General features: G+C 43.4%; 3 protein-coding genes across 4 annotated transcripts in view; all 3 read right to left on the bottom strand.

The window, feature by feature from the left end:
* Positions 1 to 6162, bottom strand: part of ell (elongation factor RNA polymerase II) — a 64632-nt gene extending 58470 nt beyond the window's left edge. Inside the window, exon 1 of the mRNA XM_080877383.1 lies at positions 5566 to 6162. Coding sequence (XP_080733509.1) covers positions 5566 to 5700 — 135 coding nt within the window. The 5' untranslated portion in view covers positions 5701 to 6162. The remainder of the gene's footprint in view (positions 1 to 5565) is intronic.
* Positions 6163 to 7040: 878 nt separating this feature from the next.
* fkbp8 (FKBP prolyl isomerase 8) lies at positions 7041 to 15475 on the bottom strand. Its single transcript, XM_080878726.1, has 9 exons — positions 15318 to 15475; positions 14511 to 14772; positions 14211 to 14380; positions 14008 to 14096; positions 11118 to 11338; positions 10759 to 10931; positions 10596 to 10673; positions 8598 to 8735; positions 7041 to 8441 (listed from the first exon to the last, which is right to left on the bottom strand). The coding sequence occupies exons 2-9, from the start codon at positions 14758 to 14760 to the stop codon at positions 8355 to 8357; spliced, it is 1206 nt and encodes a 401-aa protein (XP_080734852.1). The 5' UTR covers positions 14761 to 14772; positions 15318 to 15475; the 3' UTR covers positions 7041 to 8354.
* An 817-nt stretch (positions 15476 to 16292) lies between these two features.
* Positions 16293 to 20757, bottom strand: part of ssbp4 (single stranded DNA binding protein 4) — a 92489-nt gene continuing 88024 nt past the window's right edge. The window contains exons 15-17 of one of the 2 annotated variants that reach the window (XM_080878723.1): positions 20584 to 20612; positions 20396 to 20497; positions 16293 to 19027 (exon numbers count right to left, since the gene is read on the bottom strand). In XM_080878723.1, coding sequence (XP_080734849.1) covers positions 18944 to 19027; positions 20396 to 20497; positions 20584 to 20612 — 215 coding nt within the window. In that variant the 3' untranslated portion in view covers positions 16293 to 18943. Of the gene's footprint in view, positions 19197 to 20395; positions 20498 to 20583; positions 20613 to 20757 lie in introns of both variants that reach the window. The other variant, XM_080878724.1, reaches the window with a different exon arrangement.

Raw genomic sequence — 20757 nt, forward strand, 5'->3', positions numbered from 1 at the left:
CATCCGACATACTGTTTTACTTTTGTCCATGACGTGCTTACCATCAGGGTCATGCTTCACATGAAAACCAAGATCGTTCCAAACGCCAGATCTGAATTAGGGTGGGGGAGGTTCAGTTTCAGGTAGCGTTGAGGCAGCTTAGCTTCTGTCTTGCTAGCTTGCGCTCCGCTCAGTGGATCTGCACTCGACAGTGCAGCCTAGGCAGAGTAGTCGAACGCAGATCCACTGAGCGCTCAACACAGACAGCATCGTCAGAAGAAAAGTTGATAAAATAAATAAAAAAATTTGTATTGTTCAATACATATGCGTACCGAACCGAAAGCACTGTATCGAACGGTTCAATATCGATACGAGTATTGTTGCACCCCTACTGTGAAGCCTGTTAATTTTAAATCTGTGTGACCTGATCTTTGAGCTAGCACATGCAAAGTGTAATCACTGTCCAGTGTATGTAGTTGAGCTACATTGACACCCTACAGATGGAAAAATTCAGTTTTCTTACTCCAACAGCATCGGAGGTCCAACACGAGAATAATTATTGTGTGTGTTCCAACCTGCTTTCTGAGGTAGAAACACACACAAGGATAGACGTGAACATAAAAGAGGAATCTCCTTTCAAACTCAGTCTTTTCAAATGTGGAAAAGCCTGCATTGAATTGGCAGATATTTCTTCAAGGTCCAGCCTAATTCAGGTTTTCTGAATTGATGAAGCAGTCTTTCATGTATTACGTCTGGGCATTTATTCTTTATTGCTACAACCCACTGAGCGAAGTAACACCTTTAAAAACGAAGGTTATGTGTGAATAAAACTCAAATGTGCATATAATTTGTTCTGGCGCCACAGTCACACTACTCATTTGTGCCTATTTTAAGCATTTATGATGCTCCACGTATGATTAAAAATTAAAAGACCAAACCATGACCCATGCACTGACTGAGCTCTTGGAAAGGACATACCAGGTCATGGAGACATTGTCACTTGTGGTAACCTTGCCACAGGGCACAGGAACACCATGACATTTAGAGTCGTATTTGGCCTTAGTGGTTATGGTCATCTCTTGCAGTGTCCCATGCTCTGCTGAAACTGAGGAGTAAGCATTCCTTAAATAACCGTAGCGCTGGCATTAGCCAACTGGATTCATGCAACAAAATCCCCACCCAGGTTCTGTTACCTCCCCTACCGTTCCCATAAGGTCTGAGACGGGGTTAGGTGGCCAAGCCCCCAGCTTACTTACAACTTCCTTAGATACAAGTGCTTTAATTCAGAATTTGTCACCGTTAAAACTTATGCTCACAGATGAAAAACAACAGAAAGGGTGTCAATTTTTCACCCATGATGGAGAAACTCAAAAGTTCTTTATCTAGAGAAGAAATTTAAGCTCTGGACAACAATTTGAGCAATTCAACAACTTTCTATCCTGACAATTCCGAAGGCAAAACATGCTTTCGGTTACACGTATCAGACAAATGCCACTTTAGGTTATGAAGAACTAGACTTAACGGAGCGCACTCACATCTCATACAACTCTTTATAAAGTTCAGGACTTCAAGCGAATAAAATGTGGAATATACTGCACATAAATCCAGACCATAGATCATCACGGGACTGATGCCAGCACTGATGTTTGTCCTCATGAATACAAAATTCATTCTTTTCCTCTCACTACAACACAAATAACTTGTCAATACCACTGGGACTAGCTACCCCTCACCAGTATTCCTGGTTTAAGTTATTATCATGCCAAATGTTTGTAAAATCTATCATTACCGAACGAAGCTTGGTTCCCTGTGCAGATACTGTGTGAAAGTCTTCAAGTCATTACACCTCATGACAGTGGTGTAAAAGTGAATTAGAAGTGAGTTTGTCTTTAAGACGAAGGTCAATTGGGCATTTCTATTGTCAAAACAGAGGTGTGAGTTGGGTCTGTGTGCATGAGAGAGCACGCACCTGTATGGGGGCTTCTGGACAAAAGGCTGTCTCTTTGATGGATGGACATGTTAAGTTTTAGATCTTTTGAGATAGGAAAAAAACCTAAAACCCCCAAGTACTATTTCAGCACACTAGTCAAGCTGTTTTTTCCTAGTACTGTGCTATAAAAGTCATGCAGACATAATTCAAAACTTATCTGTACTCTCCATAACCTTCAGCTCAGTGATGCCGGGTAGCCTTACTCATTTCCTTGCTTATGTCACAGCTAGTAGGAAGAAAAAAAAAAAAAGCGAGTGAGTCTCTGCTGGCAGTCCCGTAGCAGAAGCTCCAGTTCACCATGTCCTCAGACGTACCAAGAAAACCCCCCAGCTGACAGTCACGTCTCATTCAGCCAGCAGTGCAACAAGACATGCTTTATTAGACTAATACAGCATCTAAATGAACTGAATCAGCTTTCCGTCTGGTCCCGTGTTTTGTATTTTGTTAGCTTACAGAGGAATGTGATCAATAAGCCTTTAAAAATTTCTTGCTCTCCCACAAAGCAAAGCGTGTAGTGACTTCACTATGACACAATTAAGAGTTCACCTCTCTTCCTCTACCAGCTCACCCCAGCAGTTGGGTGCCAGCCAATGTTAGAACAATCAGGAACTCTAAGGGGGGGAAAAGCAACAATGAAGGCAATTTAGGCTCAGGTTTGAGGCAGTGGCATGAGTGATAGGGATGTTTCTGAGAAACAACAGCAGAGATGGACCATACGGACCAAAGGGAGCGTAAACTGCACATAGCTTCAGTCTCAGATGATCCTGTTGATTTCTTTTTATTCAAATGAAGGCAGAGTTCTTATATTTATGACCTAATGAAAACTGATAACAGCCAACCACAGGCAAATAAGAATCCCCAAACTGACGTCAGTCCAACAACTCTCACCACAATTTATGGCATGTGAATGTAGGAAGACAGGGTCTTCAGTTGAGAAGAGCACCGCTCCTGAGCCCCAGTGTTAGCCTTTGTTTGGATTTCATTCCAGTGCTTTTAAATATGTAAAGCTCTCATTTGTGTAATTAACACAGCAGACACCAACATTACTAACATTATAAGACTGATTATCTTCTTTAGAGGACACACGTGCACACCTATGCAGGACTGTTCTGTGTCACATGGGTGGTTTAATAATCTCTCATCATCTGTCCAATGAACCTGTTGAAGTCATAAAAACAGTGCTTAACTGCCTCTGCAGTCCTGTGCTTATTGGCATATAGCAATCCCAAAACTAAGCAAGAGCTCAGAACCTGCCGACCTCAGAGATGCCGCTCAACACAAAAAGTTTGAATGCGAATCGTGAACCGTTGAGCCCGCCAAGAGTCAACATCCCCACAATGAGGCAGCAAAGTTTCTATCACCTTACTACTCCAAAACCATTCACTTCTCTATATCGTCCACACATCTGATTAGTCAGTAGCACAGTCATTCAAACTGTGAGTAAGGGTTAAGTCAAATAACAGGGAAAGAGGTCAGGATAATCTCACAATGAGCTATACGAGTTTAGCAACACGTCTGCACGTCAGTTCAAGGGCCACTTTCAGGAGAGCATCTTCTGGATTGTGAAACAAGTTTTCAATTCCTCTGACATCCATGTTATCAAAGGAAACTTCCAGCTGACCAATTTCCTGTGTACTCTGAGTCGTTTAATGCAAATTTGAGCCTTTGCAGATTGGATGAGCACTGGGCAGCAGTTTATCCTCAAAGCTCTGCCAGTTCAGTGTTTGGAGCCCATTTCGGGAGGTAGCAACGACCAGCTGCCTCCTAAGGGAATTTCTAGTCCCACAGTTAAGACAGTGTTACCAAATCAGTAAGCAATGGCACTCTGTGACCTCCCACAGCTCGTAGAAAACTGCCATAACGTTCATTTGGCCAACGAACGTACTAGAAGGGCAGCGGTTCTCCCCACTGGTGGGTTATAGAGTCATGTTATTGGGAAAAATACATGTGGAAAATTTATCTTGGTTGTCAAACAGAAGAGTTTGACATCCACCGTGGAACAGGCACAGGACACAGACGGAGCTGTGAGGAGAGCATTTTCTTAGATTAATGGTTTAATTTACTCTGACCGATAAAAAGTTAAAAATCAAATAAATTGCCAGATATTTTCTGGCAGGTTCACCCATCGATAACCATAATAATCAGTTAATTTAGCCTTTCTGCCAAATAAATACCAAGTGTTCCACAGTTTTAACAATTTGCTTGACTAATCTAACATATTCATATCTGCAATGAACTCTCACCTTAAAGTTTTGTTTTTCTAACCTGCACCCCTGGGAAATATCAGGAAGGCATGATTAAACGCTAAAGCTTAAGATCTGCGAGATAATAATAAGTTTCTGCCTCCTTCACGAGACTGGAGGCAGATGCCAGATGATGAAAGTTTTCATGGGAAGCAGTCAGGCTGGTAACAGCAGTGGACAATCGGTATGGCACGTTTTCAGCGGGTAACGTAAGAAAGCTCACATGGCATGTGTTTTGATAAAATTGTGGCCAAATGCACTGCTAACAGATCTCTAAATCACAACACCAAAGTCCTAAATGATCATCATTTCCTAATATAACCATCACAGATACCTTCTAATGCTCATTCCTTCCATGTGCCTTGTATTTGATTAGGCAGACCTCTTCCTACAACTAGTGGCCACCCAGTTACCTGTCACAGTTTACTGTTGTGGATTGTCAGCTGCAGTCCTGCTATACACAGCCACTGAAGCTGGAGATAAGGCCCTTTCCTCCTGGCCTGTCAGCTTTTCCCTGTCAAATATTTATAGAAGCTGAAACGTTAGATGGCCACCATCAGACTTAAAGCTGTGGACACAAGAAGCCGAGTAAGAGCAAAAAGCAACCCAGAAACCCACGAGCTGAATCTAGTGTCCAGTAACTTCAGACAATGTCTAAAGCTGTAAACTGAACATGATGAGCATTTACTGGATGTGAGGAGGGGGGTTGGGTAAAAAAAAATGCCCATGTTTCGCATGAATACCGAGTGCTTTTTCAAAGTATTCACTGCCGAGTCAAGGCTTTGAGAGAGGTAACAGCTTAAAGTGAGCGGACAGGGCTCAGATAACCGACGGCACCAGACACCCTCATGTGTGGGCAGTTTGATGGCTAGTTTAGCTAGCAAGGTTTGCCCCCACCACCACCCCACTTCCCCCCCCCAAAAAAAAAAAACAGGAGAGAAATGACAGGGGTACCAAACTTTCTGGAAACATCTGTACACGCGCCATAAATGACTAATTTTCACTGATAATTCTTCTACGTTATAAAAGACGTATTTAAGCAAGACAAGTGGCCGATACCAAGTTTACACAGAGAGGCTGAAACAACGCGATGAAGTAAGCGGGCTGCGGGTCCAGTGGCACCGGGCTGGAGTGAGGGGTGTCTGGGTGTAGCTACAAAAACACGGAAAACCCACCGAGCACCCGGCCACAGCCGGGGCTCGCTAAACTACACGCTCATCAAACCGAACCGGCCGTGGACCTCAGCCTGAAGGCAGGCGGAGCGGGGACCGACCTCCCTCCGCCTGTCACAGCCGCCAGCACGGACTTCGGGAGCCGACCGGGACGGCACGGAACCGAAAAGGCGCCGCTTACCCTGCTGCTCTGGTAGGCTTCGAACGCCTTCAGCGCGCTGTCAGTGAGTTTGACGTGAAACACGGAGACATTGCTGCCGTTGCTCACTCTTCCACAGGACAGTCCGTAACACTGCTCCTCCTTCAGCGCCGCCATCTTGCTCTCGCTCCCACCACCACGCGCACGGACGCGCTCTGCCGTAAACCGAGAAGTCCCGGTGCTTTTCAATGAATATGCAGCAACGAACCGGGGAGCGAGGAAGCCCCGTGGGCAAAGCCCGAGTGTCTGCTCAGAAATAATAACGACGACGACGACGATGATATTGATGATGATGATGATGATGATGACACTTTACAGCGTCACACCTGTGTTGCTTTTATAAGTTTGGTAACTGAGCGATGTTAAATTGTTTCAATATTTTGAACACTTAAAACTAATTGATATTTTAGATGACTTTGATTTTTTTTTCCTGGATATTTTGTAATTATGTCATTTTATTAACGACTGAAAAATATACACTGACTATATGAGCCAGCACTGCCCAGCAGAAACGCGTAGGTAGAGGGAAACGATAGGTCATCAGATTACGTCAGCGAAACGTCAATGTCTGAAGGCAAGAACACACACACCATGATGGTTTGGGTATAGTCACAACACCCGAGAATGTCCGCTTGTAAACCAATAAAACATGGACAGTGACTCTATCTCTGATTTAATTCATTTAACTGTCTCTGTGATGTTTTGGCTTCATGCTGAGAACGAGCACTCCAGATGTGTTGATCGAGAAGGAGCTTCACCATGTCTTGGAGAGGAGATGAGTGTCCTCATGCAGTGTGATCCTGCATGAGGAAGTCAGGAGTGACTGTATGTGAGAGAGGTGCAGGACATGTACAAGGAGCAGGTGGAGGTATGTACCGGAGAGAAGCGGAATAAAAGTCAAGAACAAGAGAGAATACCTGTGTGTGATTGGGAGGCGGATCAGCACAAGAGAGGTATAGAAGTGAGTGTAAGCAGGGTGATTTTGGTTTATAAGCTGGTAGAGAGCTGCTGTGATGAAAGAAGTACAGGAAATAAGTCCAACAGAGGGACAGCTCAGAGTCAGAGAGATGAGGTGGTTTGCACATGTGCAAAGGAAGGAGAGTGGATATCCTGGACAGAGGATGATAAAGATGTAGCTGCCAGGCAGGAGGAAAAGATCAGCCCAGAGGAGGATCATGGATGTAGGGAAGGAGAACATGCAGAGGGCTGGTGTGACGAAGTAAGATGCTTGGATAGGAGGAGATGCTAAGGGGAACCTCAGAATGGAGCTGCCCAACTATGACTGACTTAGAAAAGCAGAAGAAAACAGGCAGATGATCTGGAGCATGTTCTCCACGTTCTCTATTAAAAGACATGGATGCAGCAGAGCAGCTGCGGTCCTTTTATGAATCAGTGCAACAGTCGATATCTGTGAAACACAACTGCAGAAAGTGACACAAAGGAAACCGTAGTCTCATGACCGACATGTTTTATTGGGATCAATACAAAATTAACAAATGCATGGAATGGCATAATTACTTTAATCAGCAAGTGTTACGAGTCGATGCGGCTACCAGCTACTCTGATGAAAGCACAGATTTACTGGAGTCGCATTTACTCTAGGTAGGAAAGCAGTAAAATAAATTAACACCAAATGGAACTTAATTTAAGGCAAACTACACAAAAAAAATTACAAAGGTGGAAAAAAACAAACCCACGCACGCACTCAACATGGCCTTCAGAGAATCATCCTTCAACATTTGGTCTTAATTGTGATACTGAGGTATAATTTACTGAAAATGAAAAATAAACTCCACTTTCACCCATCTGCTGAGAAATTACCTGTACCGTACTCTGCTGTCACTTTAAAGGGAAAAACTGCATCTCAATTAGGGGAAAATATATATTATATACATCTACATTTCTCTTTTTCTGGCGGTTGAATGATGGTACACATGACAGAACATGAATAAATCTCCTGGTTTTAAAATGTAATCCCGCAGTCATGTGCTAAATAATGTATGCTGCCTCTGATTGTTGCTTTCCCTCTGCTTTCGGAGAGGTGTCTGCGTTACCTGCGACTCTTCGTGAGGCGTTTCTCACTCGCAGGCTCCTTCGTAGTTCCTAATGACGTGGGCACAATTTTAAGACCATCTCTCTGCACCCCCACAAACTTCAGCGTACACCCACCAACTTAAACATATCCAAAGACTGCAGTACTGCTCTACAGGTGTTTCAATAATAGTGTGTATGTGTGTAGAATCAGTACAAAGGGTCACAGAGGTAGTGCACAATGTAGAGCATCATTAGAAACGTGTGTGTGTGCGCCATTAGAAAGTGAAATTGTGTCTCTTGCATAATAAATATTACTTCAAATGCACAATCTGACACTGAACTATAGCAACAAATGGTAACATTTCACAGCAGCTGATTTCTTTTTTCTTAAATCTATTTTTACACTTTTCGCTTCAGCGTTCCGATAATCGCTTTGAACTACCAGACTGGAAAAACGATGGCAGCAAAAGAAAAGATTCAAAACGACAGATATTATTAAACCTACACATTTACAAGGTTGGAATTACATCTCCCATATTACATCATTACCGATGACGTCGAATTTGTCACAAAGTTCTCAAACATAGCAGAGAGGAGAGAGTGACGGCGAAGAGGCAACTGACCGACTGACATTTCCACCTCCTTTGACCAAAGGTCAGAAGGCACTGCCAGATGTGCTTTTGTGTTTCGGCTGGCCCGCTGCGTGGGACTGGTCAGGCCGTCGCTACAGGTTCGCATCAATTTCTAGCAGCTATGACAACAGATAAGGCTACGCCGCCGATGGCTACTGCAGTGGCGCCAAAAAGCCACTTCCAGCTGAGACCCTGGGGAAACAGAAGTAGAGTGCATGTTAAGCAAGTCGAATGATTTGTTGACTCACTGAAAAGCTCAAACAAACAAAACTCCACATCCTGTTTTATTGGTAATACTGATTAAGTCTGAACCACAGGTTTAACTCCGTGTTTTAGCGACAGTCTCACCCATGAAGACTTGGCGCGTGGTTTCTGCGTGCTGCTGTTATCAGAGTGGTTACCGAGCATCTTCTTATACATGGCCTGCTCTGCTCCCCGCTGCTCCGAGTGCTTCTTCACCAGCTTGGAGAGCTCAGCGTGGATCGTCTGCACACAACAGGCGAGACAATTAGACGATTCAAAGCTGCTCTTCAGTCTAGCACACCTGCTGACGTGCAGGACACGCAGCCGGAGTGCCGATTTCTGCGTCCCACGTACGTCAGGACGACGATAAGCAGAAAACACAGCTTTGCAAGAGAAATACGACCAATATTTTTCAGTACTGATGAAATACTTAACATAATCGAATCCTGGTGAAACATGAAATTTGATTTGTGTATGCATGTTTTTGTCTTCCAAGAAATCATTTTGCCCACATGGTGACAATTATTCCAGGATATGGGTCTAGTTATTGTTCCAGGATGGTCTGCTACATGAGTCACTTGCTAGTGACTAAGCAAACTAGCTTTTTCAGACACAAAAACTTTTTCTGCTTAGTAAAACAACCTGATCAAAGATTGAGTTTACAGTAATGTTCACTTAACCGTGTATTCTGTCTGTGGAAATGTTTCAACACAAAAGATTTGTCAGTTTCCACCTAAGACGCCGCAATGGCACCATCAACCGCTCACCAAAGACACAAAACTGACAGATGACTAACTTGTCCCTGAGAGAAATGATAAGGGTAAACTAAACATCCTGTTCTAGGAGCACATGTGTCCAAATGCTGTGCTGAGACGTTCGAAGGCCGTCTAAATTGGACCAGTCATATCCACATGTCATTTCAAAAAAAGTAAATAGACAGGAAAATCATCTCTCACGCATCCGAGTTTGAGATGGGGGTGTGAATGGCTGACACCAGTGAAGAAGAAAAAAAGCAGGCAGTGTGTCTATTAGAGAAGAGGACGACAGTGCGTCATCCTGTCACTTCATACGCCTGCGCCTGTCCAAGACCGCCTCATTTATTATAACGAGAGTGCCGCGGTATTGTTGACGCTTCTTGCTGTTAGAACACGGGTTATTTAAGGAGTCTTTTCAGTTTTTGTGGCATATTTTAGCATTAAAAAGGGAAATATAGCACCAAATTAGAAACATGGTGACACACAATGATGACTCTTATGAAATCTGAATTCTCCCCCCCCAGTTTGATTCAGTTTCTTAATCTACTTTGTTTTTAAATGTAGCTTTGGTACGTTTCATTTTAATACCTCTGGTTTATTCCATTTGCTACACCTCTGTACTTGTTTCAGATTTGCAGATATCAGACATTTAGCTGCATTTCTCCAACTACTCTCAAAGGCCCATTAACTTAGCAATTCACCCGAGCCACAGAAACACTCCATTATACTTGCACTGTGTGTGTTGGCTGAAAAGAGGTTTGCAGGCCATGTGCTGTTTGACAGATTTGTGTAGGACTGAAGTGGGGAGTTCTGGGCACGAGCACCAAGTTGCTGCAGCTTACAGCTGATCCAAGAAGCCCACACGTTTAGACGAGTTTCGTCAAACGGCCTCGCGTTGCCAAAGAACCACGTATACCCGGCTGTATAAGCAGAACAGAAACACTTTATGTGCTGGATGTGAGTAGAACCTATTCAGATCAACAATCTGGAGACGGACCCCTTAAATTGATCAATTGGCTCTAAAAATAGAGATACTTTACCCTATAGCCCCATCTGCTGGCCATAGGAACACAGTTATTTGTCAACACCACAACATGTAGCCATGTTGATTAGCACCGTTGCTCCAGGTACTCTGGATTCCCCTCACAGTCCAAAGTAACTGGTGATGCTGAACTGCCCATAGGTGTGAATGTGGGTGTGAACGCTCGTCTGTCTCCGTGTTAGGCCTGCGACAGACTGGCCACCTGTCTACCCCGCCTCTTTCCCTTCATGTAGCTGAGATAGCGCTCACCCAACCGCCCGCAGGACCCTGATAAAGATAAGAGAAAGAATGGATGGCCAAAAATACCTTGTTGCTTGGTTCCAGTTTAAGTGCCTTCCTTAAAGTCTGGATGGCGTCTGTGAATTCACCTTGCAAGGCCAGCACCTAAAGCAAAGACAGGTACCCGTGAATAAGAGAACCAACGAGTTTACTGACAGAAGGAAACCGAAAGCACGAGAGCTACGCGCACCTTGCCCATGCGGAAAAGTGCCTTTATGTTGTCTGGCTGGTGTTCGAGTGCTGACACGCAGGACTTGAGCGCTGCATCGTAGTGGTCCAGTTTCAGCTGAGAAGCAGCCATGTTGTTTAGACACTTCACTTTCACATCCAAAAGCCCCTCTTCCTCCTCGGGGGTGATGTCAACTACAGCAGGAACAAAAGAAGAAGTTAAAAAAAAAAAAAAAAAAAAAGAACAGTGCAAGTTATTATTCAAATGGTGCGTCATTACATTAGAGGAACACTGGTTAAGCTGATAATGTCTTTTCATTACAACAGCCAAATCCAAATTTACAGGAATGCATCGTCAACGTGAGCATCGGCAGATCTCACCTTTAGAACTAGACTCCGTTATCTGCAGGGCAATGCTATACGAATTGACAGCAAAGGCGTAGTCTCCGCGCTGATAATGGGCATTGCCCCGCTCTCTCTTTTGGCTGGCCAGGGCAATCTTCTCCGCAGGGGGTAGCAGCTCCAGGTCTGGAGCATCAGTAGCTTCCAGCAGTTTCACTTCTAGGGACAGCTCAGCATTTGCAGGAACTGCAGGTTCAAGACTACAAAGGGAAAGACAAACAATCAGAGGCAGGGTTTAAGAGAGTAAAAGTCAACAATCACTGGATTACACAGGAAACAGGACCTGTCACATGTCCCTGCATAGAACGAAAAACCGTTTTTGTCCAGTAAAAAGTAGGTTTAGCTTTTTAAAATGTAGTGCTTGGATGCGTTTTTTTTTTTAAAATCGACATTTAAGTCTGCATTAGAGATTAGCTTAACCTGTGCACAGAGCCGTCCAGGTTTGCTTCAGCGTTTGGAGATGTATTTCTTTAGGCGTCCTGATGATGGATCACTTACATTTCTAAAAAGATGCTTAAAAAATAAAATAAAAAATCTCCACAGAACAGCAGCCTCTGGCAGCAATATTAAAACTGCTGAATGAAGGGTAGTTTGGTCCGAGGAAAGAAACCACTGCACTTTTCTACATAATGAAAAGAGAAAAATCCTGCAGTGCAGAGGAGCACTACGACTTTCCTTCAATTTTCAGCTCATATGAAAGTTAGGAACTTCATTATGATCACAATGTAGCACTGCATCAAAGACGCACATAATCAAATGAAGAAAAAAAAAAAAAAAAAAAAAAAAACAACCTAAAAATGTTCTGAAATAAAAACATGGACTTCTTTACGAACTGAAGACCAGCAGTGACGGGTACAGCATCACTCTTCTCACTCGCTCCCTCTCTTTTTTATTAACACACACAAGTGTGGAAGAGCATTTTCATTCATCGAGTACTTTTTACATTGTGATATTACTATGTTTTCTTATATAAAAGTATTCTGCAGCTATTGAAAACATTACATTAAAGTTTACAAGCAGTAATTAGATACATCCACAGTCAGACGATTAACCACTGCTGCGTTCGCGAGTCTAAAACTACTCTCAGGTTTAATGAATGCGCAGCATCAATAAAGCGTTTCTTTGAGATGCCACCAGCTACCGGGCAGACAACAACGCCTCTCTGTGTCTCTCTCGAGATGGGCGATATAAACAAAAATCAGAAAGATGAGAGCTGCACAAACCAGTGTGACTCTGCAGCTCTGTGGGGAATGACGGGGTGTGCAGTGCCATGAAAAAAGTATTTCCCCCTTCCCAATGTATTATTTATTTGCATATCTGTCACATTTCAATGCTTCAGATTAAATTAATTGGGGGGGGGGGGGGGGGTATCCAAACCTACCTGCCCTGTGTGAAAAAGTAACTGCTCCCCTTGTGAAATGATAAATGAACTGTGGCCTGATCACTGTCAGAGCTGCTGAATCACTTCAATAGAAGCTGTCTGACAAAGTGACGCAGGCTAAAAGATCTAAAGAAACAGCTGAGAAACAAAGTCACTGACATCCATCAGTCTGGAAAAGATTACAGAGACATTTCTGAGGCTCTGGGACTCCAGTGAACCACAGTGAGATCCATTTTCCGCACATGGAGAAACTGGGAACGGTGCTGAACCTTCACAGGAGTGACCAGCCTACCAAAATACACCCAGGAGGTCACAGAAGAACCAGAACAACAAGGCCAGAGGTCATGACTCAACCATAAGAAAGAGACTGGGCAAAAATGGCCTTCATGGGAGAGTCCAAGGAGAACACCACTGCTGACCAAGAAGATCACAAAGGCTCGTCTCACATCTGCCAACAAACAGCGGGATGATCCCAGAGACTCCTGGGAAAATCTTCTGACTGATGAGACAGAAGCTGAACTTTCTGGAAGGTTTGAGTCCTGTTACATCTGCATCAGACTAACAGCGTTTCATAAAGAGAACATCCCAGCAGCAGGTGGACACAGTGGTGGTAGTGTGATGGTCTGGGGGGCTCTGCTGCTCCAGGACGTCTCGCTGTAACTGAGGAAACCATGAATTCTGCTCCATACCAGAAGGAGGATGTCCGCAAATCACTTCATGTCCCGAAGCTTAAGCGAAATCAAGCAGCAGAGCAATGATCCAAACAGCAGCAAGTCCACGTCTGATTGGCTCAGAAAGACTAAATGAATGTTTTGGAGTGTCCAGGTCAAAGTCTGGACTTAAATCAGACTGTGCTGCTTCAGCGGGACCTTAAACAGCCGTTCATGCTGGAAAACCCTCCAATGTGTCTGAATTAAAGCATTTCTGCAAAGAAGAGTGGGCTAAAGTTCCTCCACAGTGACGTGAAAGACTCACTGAAGGCATCACAAATGCCTGGTGGTGGAACAGCCAGTTATCAGGTTTAGGGGGTAATTACTTTTTGATTTTTGTTGTTTGATTGTTGGGTTTTCCCTGTTCCTGTTACAATATTAAATCACTATGAGATTATTATTGTTATGCATTATTGTAGAAGGATTCCTCTGTTTTAATTGGTTAATTTAAAGCTCTTTATAAACCATTTTGTAACCTCTAACTAGAACCACACCAATAGATCGGCTAATATTAGCTATGTGCCGATACGGCCTTATCGGCCACGATAACCCTCACTTAACTCTAAAAACTGTTGTGAGAAACGGTGGTACAAGCCAAGACCTGTGCTCTCCAAAGTGTGATCAGAAAGTCACTAAAGCTTCATTAGATAAGTGGACAAGACAGAGAACTGAAACCCACTTTTAAATGAATTAGCATTGTGAGAAGGCCATTATTAAACTTTGATACAAAAAGTTTAAAAATAACAACATGCAAAAACAGCCTCAAACACTTCCTTACCTTCCTCTGGCACCATATGCATATTTGGCATCAGTCTGGATGAGCGCCTCCTCTCCCAGCGCCATGAGCTGGACTGTCAGATCCAGTGCCTGAAAAGGAGAAAAGCTCTCTTGAGAAAATTAAGGAATCACACATGAAGTGTGCAAATTCCACACACAAACCTCTGCAAAGGGCATTAATAAACTAATCTAACAGGTCTTTACCTGGATTACATCACCATCTCCCAAAGTGAAAGCGAAATCAGGCTTCTCCTCTACTAAAGTCCCGTCCACCAGGCTCGTTTTAAGACGGATTTTCACATTCTGTCCTTTCTGTGGTCGACTGTCTCGCCCTTCGCCTTCCTTCAGGACTTTTTTCTTCAACTGCCCATTACCTGGAATTAGACACGGTCACATGTATTACAACACTGACCACTGTCCATATCAGGCTCAATGCCCATCACTAATCAAGGAAAGTGCAGCACAGCCTACACTGCTGTGGAGCACATCATGGGTCCTACATACCCAAAACATCCAGCCATTCATCGACTTGACCTGTAGGGTCGGGGTCAGCGTTTGCATTTTCTGAATTTGTGGGTTTCACCTTCCCTTCCCCGGCATCTTCCAGAGGAGGCGGCTCGTCGTCGTCAATGTCTTCCTCATCTAAAACCTCGAAGTCTTCTCCGCTGTCCAACAGCGACGTTTTGCTGTTCTTCTTTGCTGATTGCGCATTATCGTGGCTATCCGACTCCATAATCTCCTCTCTGTCAGTCATTAGCAGACCCCTCTGGTAAAAAAAAAAAGAAAAAAAGACGGGAGACAACGTCAAAAATGATCCTTTGCCTAACTCTTAATGTGTGTGCCCTCCCAAAACACGGATTCCAATTCAGATTAAAGCCCAAAAACAGTGTTTAAAGATCCCCTGTCAGTCACACACCACTGAGCTTGTTACAGGCTAACAGCACTAAAATAAAACCTGCTTTCGCTCTGAATCGATCGGGATTATTGATCGATTTTAGCGTGACGTGATGCGATTTCACCTCAACATTACATGTTAACTGTTGTTCTACAGCAAGAAAGCCAACCACACGTTTCCAGAAGTTTCTAACAAGTTGCCCTGCTGTCATGTGTTCCCACACGGATGGCAGGCTGCTGCTAGCACACGTTAGCCGAGGATGTACAGCTAGCTAGCTGCTAGTTGTCAGCATTAAATTAGCAATTTTTTTTACTGTCTCTGAGTGTTTATCACTGCTTATACCGATCCCCGATGGAGTGAGTCAGAGTTAGGGATTTTATAATAAAAAGCCTGTATCAAAATAACCGGACACTTACCCTGAAATTGTCTGTGAAGAGCCGTGTTTTGGTTCTGAGCAGTCTCCTTTAGCTCGCAGTGCTGAAGTTAGGTTGCTGTTGGGGAACATGAAGCCAGTGAGACCTGGATGTGTCGCTGCATACCAATATCAACCTGACTTCGCCACGATCTGTTAACAGCCCCAAGCAGGCTGCTTCCTGTTAACCTTGAGACCCTGCACGTTTATTGGATGTTTCATGCTTATTCATAATTTACCTCAGAGGCAGCGATGTACGCCTGCAGCTGCTATTTGTAATGATAAAATGACTTATTTTTGCTAGTTTAAAACACAGATGAACACACTGAAAGCTAAGAACACTCAAAATGTATTAAATTAAAAACAAAACAGTTTGTATCAGTGATTTAAGGGGTGAATTTACACATGAAGACTTTGTGTGCAGCTCTCTAATGTTTTGATTTATTCTGAATAAGGATTTTAAAACTGTGATTTACATATTCACAATGGCTAGACATGCGTTTCATCCAAACACAAATAAACAATGCTGATGTAAAGTTTTCCAGGAAAAAGATGTTTCCAGTGGAAATATGTTTTTACTGATTAACATCATCACAACCAAGCAAAAGTCTTGAGTCACCCCTCGGGCTTGGTTAATGGGAAATAACTGCAGCACCTTATTCAAACATGTAGAAAACATAGATGGAAATACAGTACAGAAGAGGCTTTAAAGAATTTGGTATGACCACCTATATTCTTCAACACAGCCTGGATTCTCTTGAATGAATCATCTGTAGTCAATGTCAAAAGAAAAACGTAGAAAATTCTTCAGAAAGCCCGCAGGACTATTGCTCAAGCGCAATTTCAAAATATGATAAAAGCCCAGCTCGTTGGAAGCAAAATATGAAGAAACGAGGGATGACTCAAGAGCGATTGCCCGAGACTATATGGAAGATGAGTTAAATGAGCGCTAAGAGGGAGAGAGAGTCAAACAACAAGGAAAAATCAAATGACATTTATTATTGATGCATTGTTTCTTTTTTGATAAGCAAATTATCTGTTTTTCTTTCAGTCTAAAGAAACTTTACAATATAAAGAAACATACAAAGAACATCTTTATTACCTACACAAGACGCCTAAGTCCCTAAGACAAGATTCTGAACTATCCTACCATGAAATACAAAGCAAACCCAAGAGACAGACTGCTTCATATTGAATACTGCCGTGTCATCAGAAAGGACCGTGAACGGTACAGGAGAATCGTTAAACGCCCTTACCCCGATTCCCCACCCCTCCCCGTCTCAATACAACCCCTCCGCCCGACCAGCAAATCTTCCTAATGGTACAGTATTATACATCACAATAGAAGTACAGAGATGGCCGACGATCGATATACACAGAGGACTGAGAGAGGGATCAGTGAGAGAGCTTCAAACTATACAACGCTATTACAGGAGCGAATAGCAAAGGACACAGTTTTCCCCATAAGTATTACATTTTGATCTTCTTAATTTAAAATGAGGTTTCCTTAAGTATTTTTTCCTTTTTAAAAGTTTCTTAAATTGATAAAAATCCTTCATATTAAAAACTGCAATATGAGGTCACATGTTTTTTTTTTGTGAGAAGATGCCCTTTTTTGTCATTTTTCTGGAAAAACTATTCACACGATTTTTCAAAACCAAAACAGAGGAGTGGAGGGCAGAGCGAGGACGCCGCGGCTCTTTGCTCCTCTCTGTCCCGTCCTCCCCGCCACGCACGCCTTTAGCGTATGGTCTGCATTAAGCGTGTCAATGTATTCTATACATTTAGCCATGTTTACTGTATTCTAGAAATTTAGCCACATGAGCCAAATAGTCAGTGCATCCTTTCACTATGAAAAACATGGACAGATCTATTTATAATTTACTTTCAGCTGTATTCATTGGTAGTGACTGACATATCAAAACATGTCAATGATATCAAAATGCATTATACAGTATTTACAAAAAGGGAAATCAAAGGGTGAGGGGTGTGGAAGGAGGGGGGAGGGGTGCGGGAGGCGTGTGTCACTACATAGGAGGAACACTGGACTGAGTGATTTCCAGGCCACCGACGGCCAGACCCTGGAGATGTCCCTGTTTAACGCTGTGTACAAACTGTTCACATTGATATCAGGAAATTGAGAAGTACATCACCACCACCCATAGAGGCAACGCTGGTTGCTCAGTTGTCGTTGGTTTGAAAACAGCTGCGAAGCAACTGAAAGAAACAGTTCACCCTCTGAACCGGTGACCGCGAGCGTTCATCAGAAACAAATTAAATAGCGTACTGTGTGACATTGACGTTTCTGTGTGCAGATTCTATGGGCTTTATTTTTTTTAATCAATTTCATACATTTGAAATTAAAAACAAAATGGAAACTTATTGATTGCAAGTAATCCTCTTCTTTAGATGGTTTACGATCAACTCCCATCATCAGCGCTCCCACGGGTCCATTATCCCGCACATGTGGGACTCACTGATGGGAACTCCACAGAGGCAGGTATTTAACGCACAGTTAAGAAGGTGGACCCAGCAGGATTTGTGATTTCAACCCAAACGAGTGTCTCCCACATTTGCTTCCAGCCCAAAAGGAGTTGCTGGATGGACCAGAATGAATCCTGGGAGGAGAAAAGGGGCCACTTGGAGTCCATAAAAACAGTGAAATCAAACAAAGCAAGAGGATGAAGGGTAGGGAAACACGTTCCAGGAGTCACAGACGACTTGTAAATAACAAATAATTAAAACAAAAGATAGAAAAGAAAACACAGTACAAGCTAAATATGTTACATTTACAGAAAAGACCCAATCCGTAGAGGAGACGAGTGGATTCACAAAATTTCTGAATTAAAAATGGCAGCTGACAATCACGTCAGGGTGTCATCGGAGCCATTTTCTACCAGCAAAAGAGCAGGAAGCTAGGAGAAGGGTTACTTTTTAAGACAGTACAGTTAGACGTGTGATCGTCAGGTGCATCTACAGACACACTGTACCTGAAAACACAACTCTGTTACCCAGATACTCTTCCCGTGAAGTTTGGGGAACACATTTAGGAGACAAACATTAAAGGAGGTTTGTGACGCGAGGCTGACGGCGGCAGAAACGAGACAAACAACAAATCAAATCACGTAAACAGAAAATCATTGTGCATTTTTCGAGCGTGTGCTTATTCTGTCACCGTCGCTGCTGCTGCTGAGAGAAAATGTGCCCTTTACAGGAAATCATAACTACATTAGTCAAACGATATCAATTATGAAAATTAGAACAATAATATCAGCAACAACAAAAAATACAAACACTGAATGAAAACCGTTCTCGCCCCAAAATGACATCATCAGTTCATCTTTTTTAACCAATCCTGTCACAGGAGCAGAGCTTTTGAAATGAGGGCTCTCGGCCCCGGGTCGGAGGACTGCTGCGCGCCCTCGTCAGTTTTAATCAGCTTGATGTGAGAACAGGGTGACGGCGGGGCGGAGCTGAATGCGAAGGGGCGTCTCGTTTGGGCCTGGATGTCACCCACTAGGGCAGGTTTCGGATGCGAGAAAGACACGCTAGGGGCAGGTTCGCGGTCTCACGGCGCTCGGACCCTCGACGGGGCGAAGACGAGATCCTTCCTGCTACTCGGAGGCCTTTTCATGTTCTTACACCCAGTTTGGAGGTGTTGGTGGGATGGGGGGCCTTGAGGCGAATCCTGCTTTCCAGGGGAATCCCCAGGGGCTGTGTGGCACAGCACACCATCCACGAATAGGAGGAAGAGGAGGAGGGTAATGCAAGACGCATCAGGGTGGACGGGAAAGGGAGGTTGAGATAAAGGGAGATGAAAAAGTAAAATAAAATAAAAGATTAAAAAAAAAAATCACACACTCATCGTCATGTTGGGTGAATACTGTAAAGAGAGAGAAAAAGAGAGCAAGAGAGAAAAGATAAGCTAATACTATATTTAACTTGTTCCACTATCCAGTTTAATATAAAAGCAGTTCAGCTACTTAAACTAAATGCCATGTCAAATCCACCAGCCTTCAGCAGCAAACAGTACACAAAGCTCCTTTTAGTTTATTCTGTATGTCAGTAAACTCAGCAAGCAGAGCGAAGCCCAGCCCAGAGAGAAAATGTGAGGGAATTTCAGATCACAGTGACGGTACAGTCTGACATTAATCACGCTACGGCAATCGCTCCATGCACCAGAGAAGGCATGATGTGTGTTATTGTCCATGCTTGTGTGTGTGCATGCTGTGTTTCTGCGAGAGAGTCGGACAAAGCTGGGAACATGGGGCGTGACACGAAGGACTGTGCAGGGGGCAGATTTCCAAACCGTGGAGACTTTTGTGTGCAAAACAACACGGTGTTAATTTAGCTCTTATCATCGTAAAGCAAGGCAGCACTACAAGGTTTCCTGACAGCTAACTCATAAGTTCACAGGAGACTGTGATTAACATGCACGGATCAGTAAAAATACAATAAAACTAATAAAACTAACAAACACCAGCAGCAGGATATGGATCATCTGTGGCATCTGAACACAGATTTGAACTGAGCAATGAGGAAATGAAAGGTTTTCATTGCTCTGTCTCTTAATGTTAACAAAAATAAGCCAAATAAGTCCAGTCTAAGCTACGTCTAAGCTTGAAGTAACACTGAGGCCCTCCATATTTAAAAATCACAGCTCTCAGCTCAGCCACATATCTGCACCGAGGTGAGATTTCACGCTGACAGAAGATTTTTGTGCCGTTACACTCTCCACCCTGAGTTTTCATAGTAAAACATCTTCAAAGCTCTCAGTCTGTTAACATAAGGATGTTCTGGAGCAAAAGGAGTAGTTTCACGTGACTGTCATGTCTTAATTTTGAAAAACGTCTCACTTCAGTCTGGTGGTAAATGAGTCCTGCCTGAGACGGCAGGGGACTTGCCAGCTTTCTAAAATGGATCACTTCAGACCTCCATCTATATTTGTCTTTAGAAAACCATCCCCCAGGTTGCCGTGGACAATTGGCAGCTACAATCATCTAACGTGGAGGGCGTGAGTGAGTCTCATGCCGGCGGGAATCTGTGTCAAACACTTTGAGGGTTTTTTTTTTTTTTACTCACACTTTCACTTTGGAATGGGTTTAAAAAGTTGCCTGCCATCTCGCCGTCATCCCGCGGAGTGCCGGGAGGATTGTTCATGCCTGCCATATTGTTGGGAGAATTCTACAAACGTGGACGAAACGCACCAATGAGAATAAAGAACTCATACAGACGGACAAAGAGAGATACGCAGGCATGGACAGTCTTACCTTTGGCAACCCATCCATGTCACCAGAGCCTGCATTAGAAAAGGAAAAAGAAAAACAGTGTCAGTGCAGGATATCCAGAGCTAGCAGAAATTGCTTGCACTTAAACAACTAATGGCTTTTAATTAAGCTATTTGTTACACATACAGATGAGCACTAACTCAGCTGGCTTCACCA

This window comes from Rhamphochromis sp. 'chilingali' (genome assembly GCF_963969265.1).
Source record: "Rhamphochromis sp. 'chilingali' genome assembly, chromosome: 3".
NCBI classification, from domain to species: domain Eukaryota; kingdom Metazoa; phylum Chordata; class Actinopteri; order Cichliformes; family Cichlidae; genus Rhamphochromis; species Rhamphochromis sp. 'chilingali'.

Coding starts and splice junctions, on each gene's coding strand:
- fkbp8 (XM_080878726.1), bottom strand. CDS start 14,760: ATGACTGACAGAGAGGAGATTATGGAGTCGGATAGCCACGATAATGCG. Junction 14,097..14,210: donor GAGATGGTGATGTAATCCAG/GTAAAGACCTGT, acceptor TCTCCTTTTCAG/GCACTGGATCTGACAGTCCA. Junction 10,932..11,117: donor AACGGAGTCTAGTTCTAAAG/GTGAGATCTGCC, acceptor TTCCTGCTGTAG/TTGACATCACCCCCGAGGAG.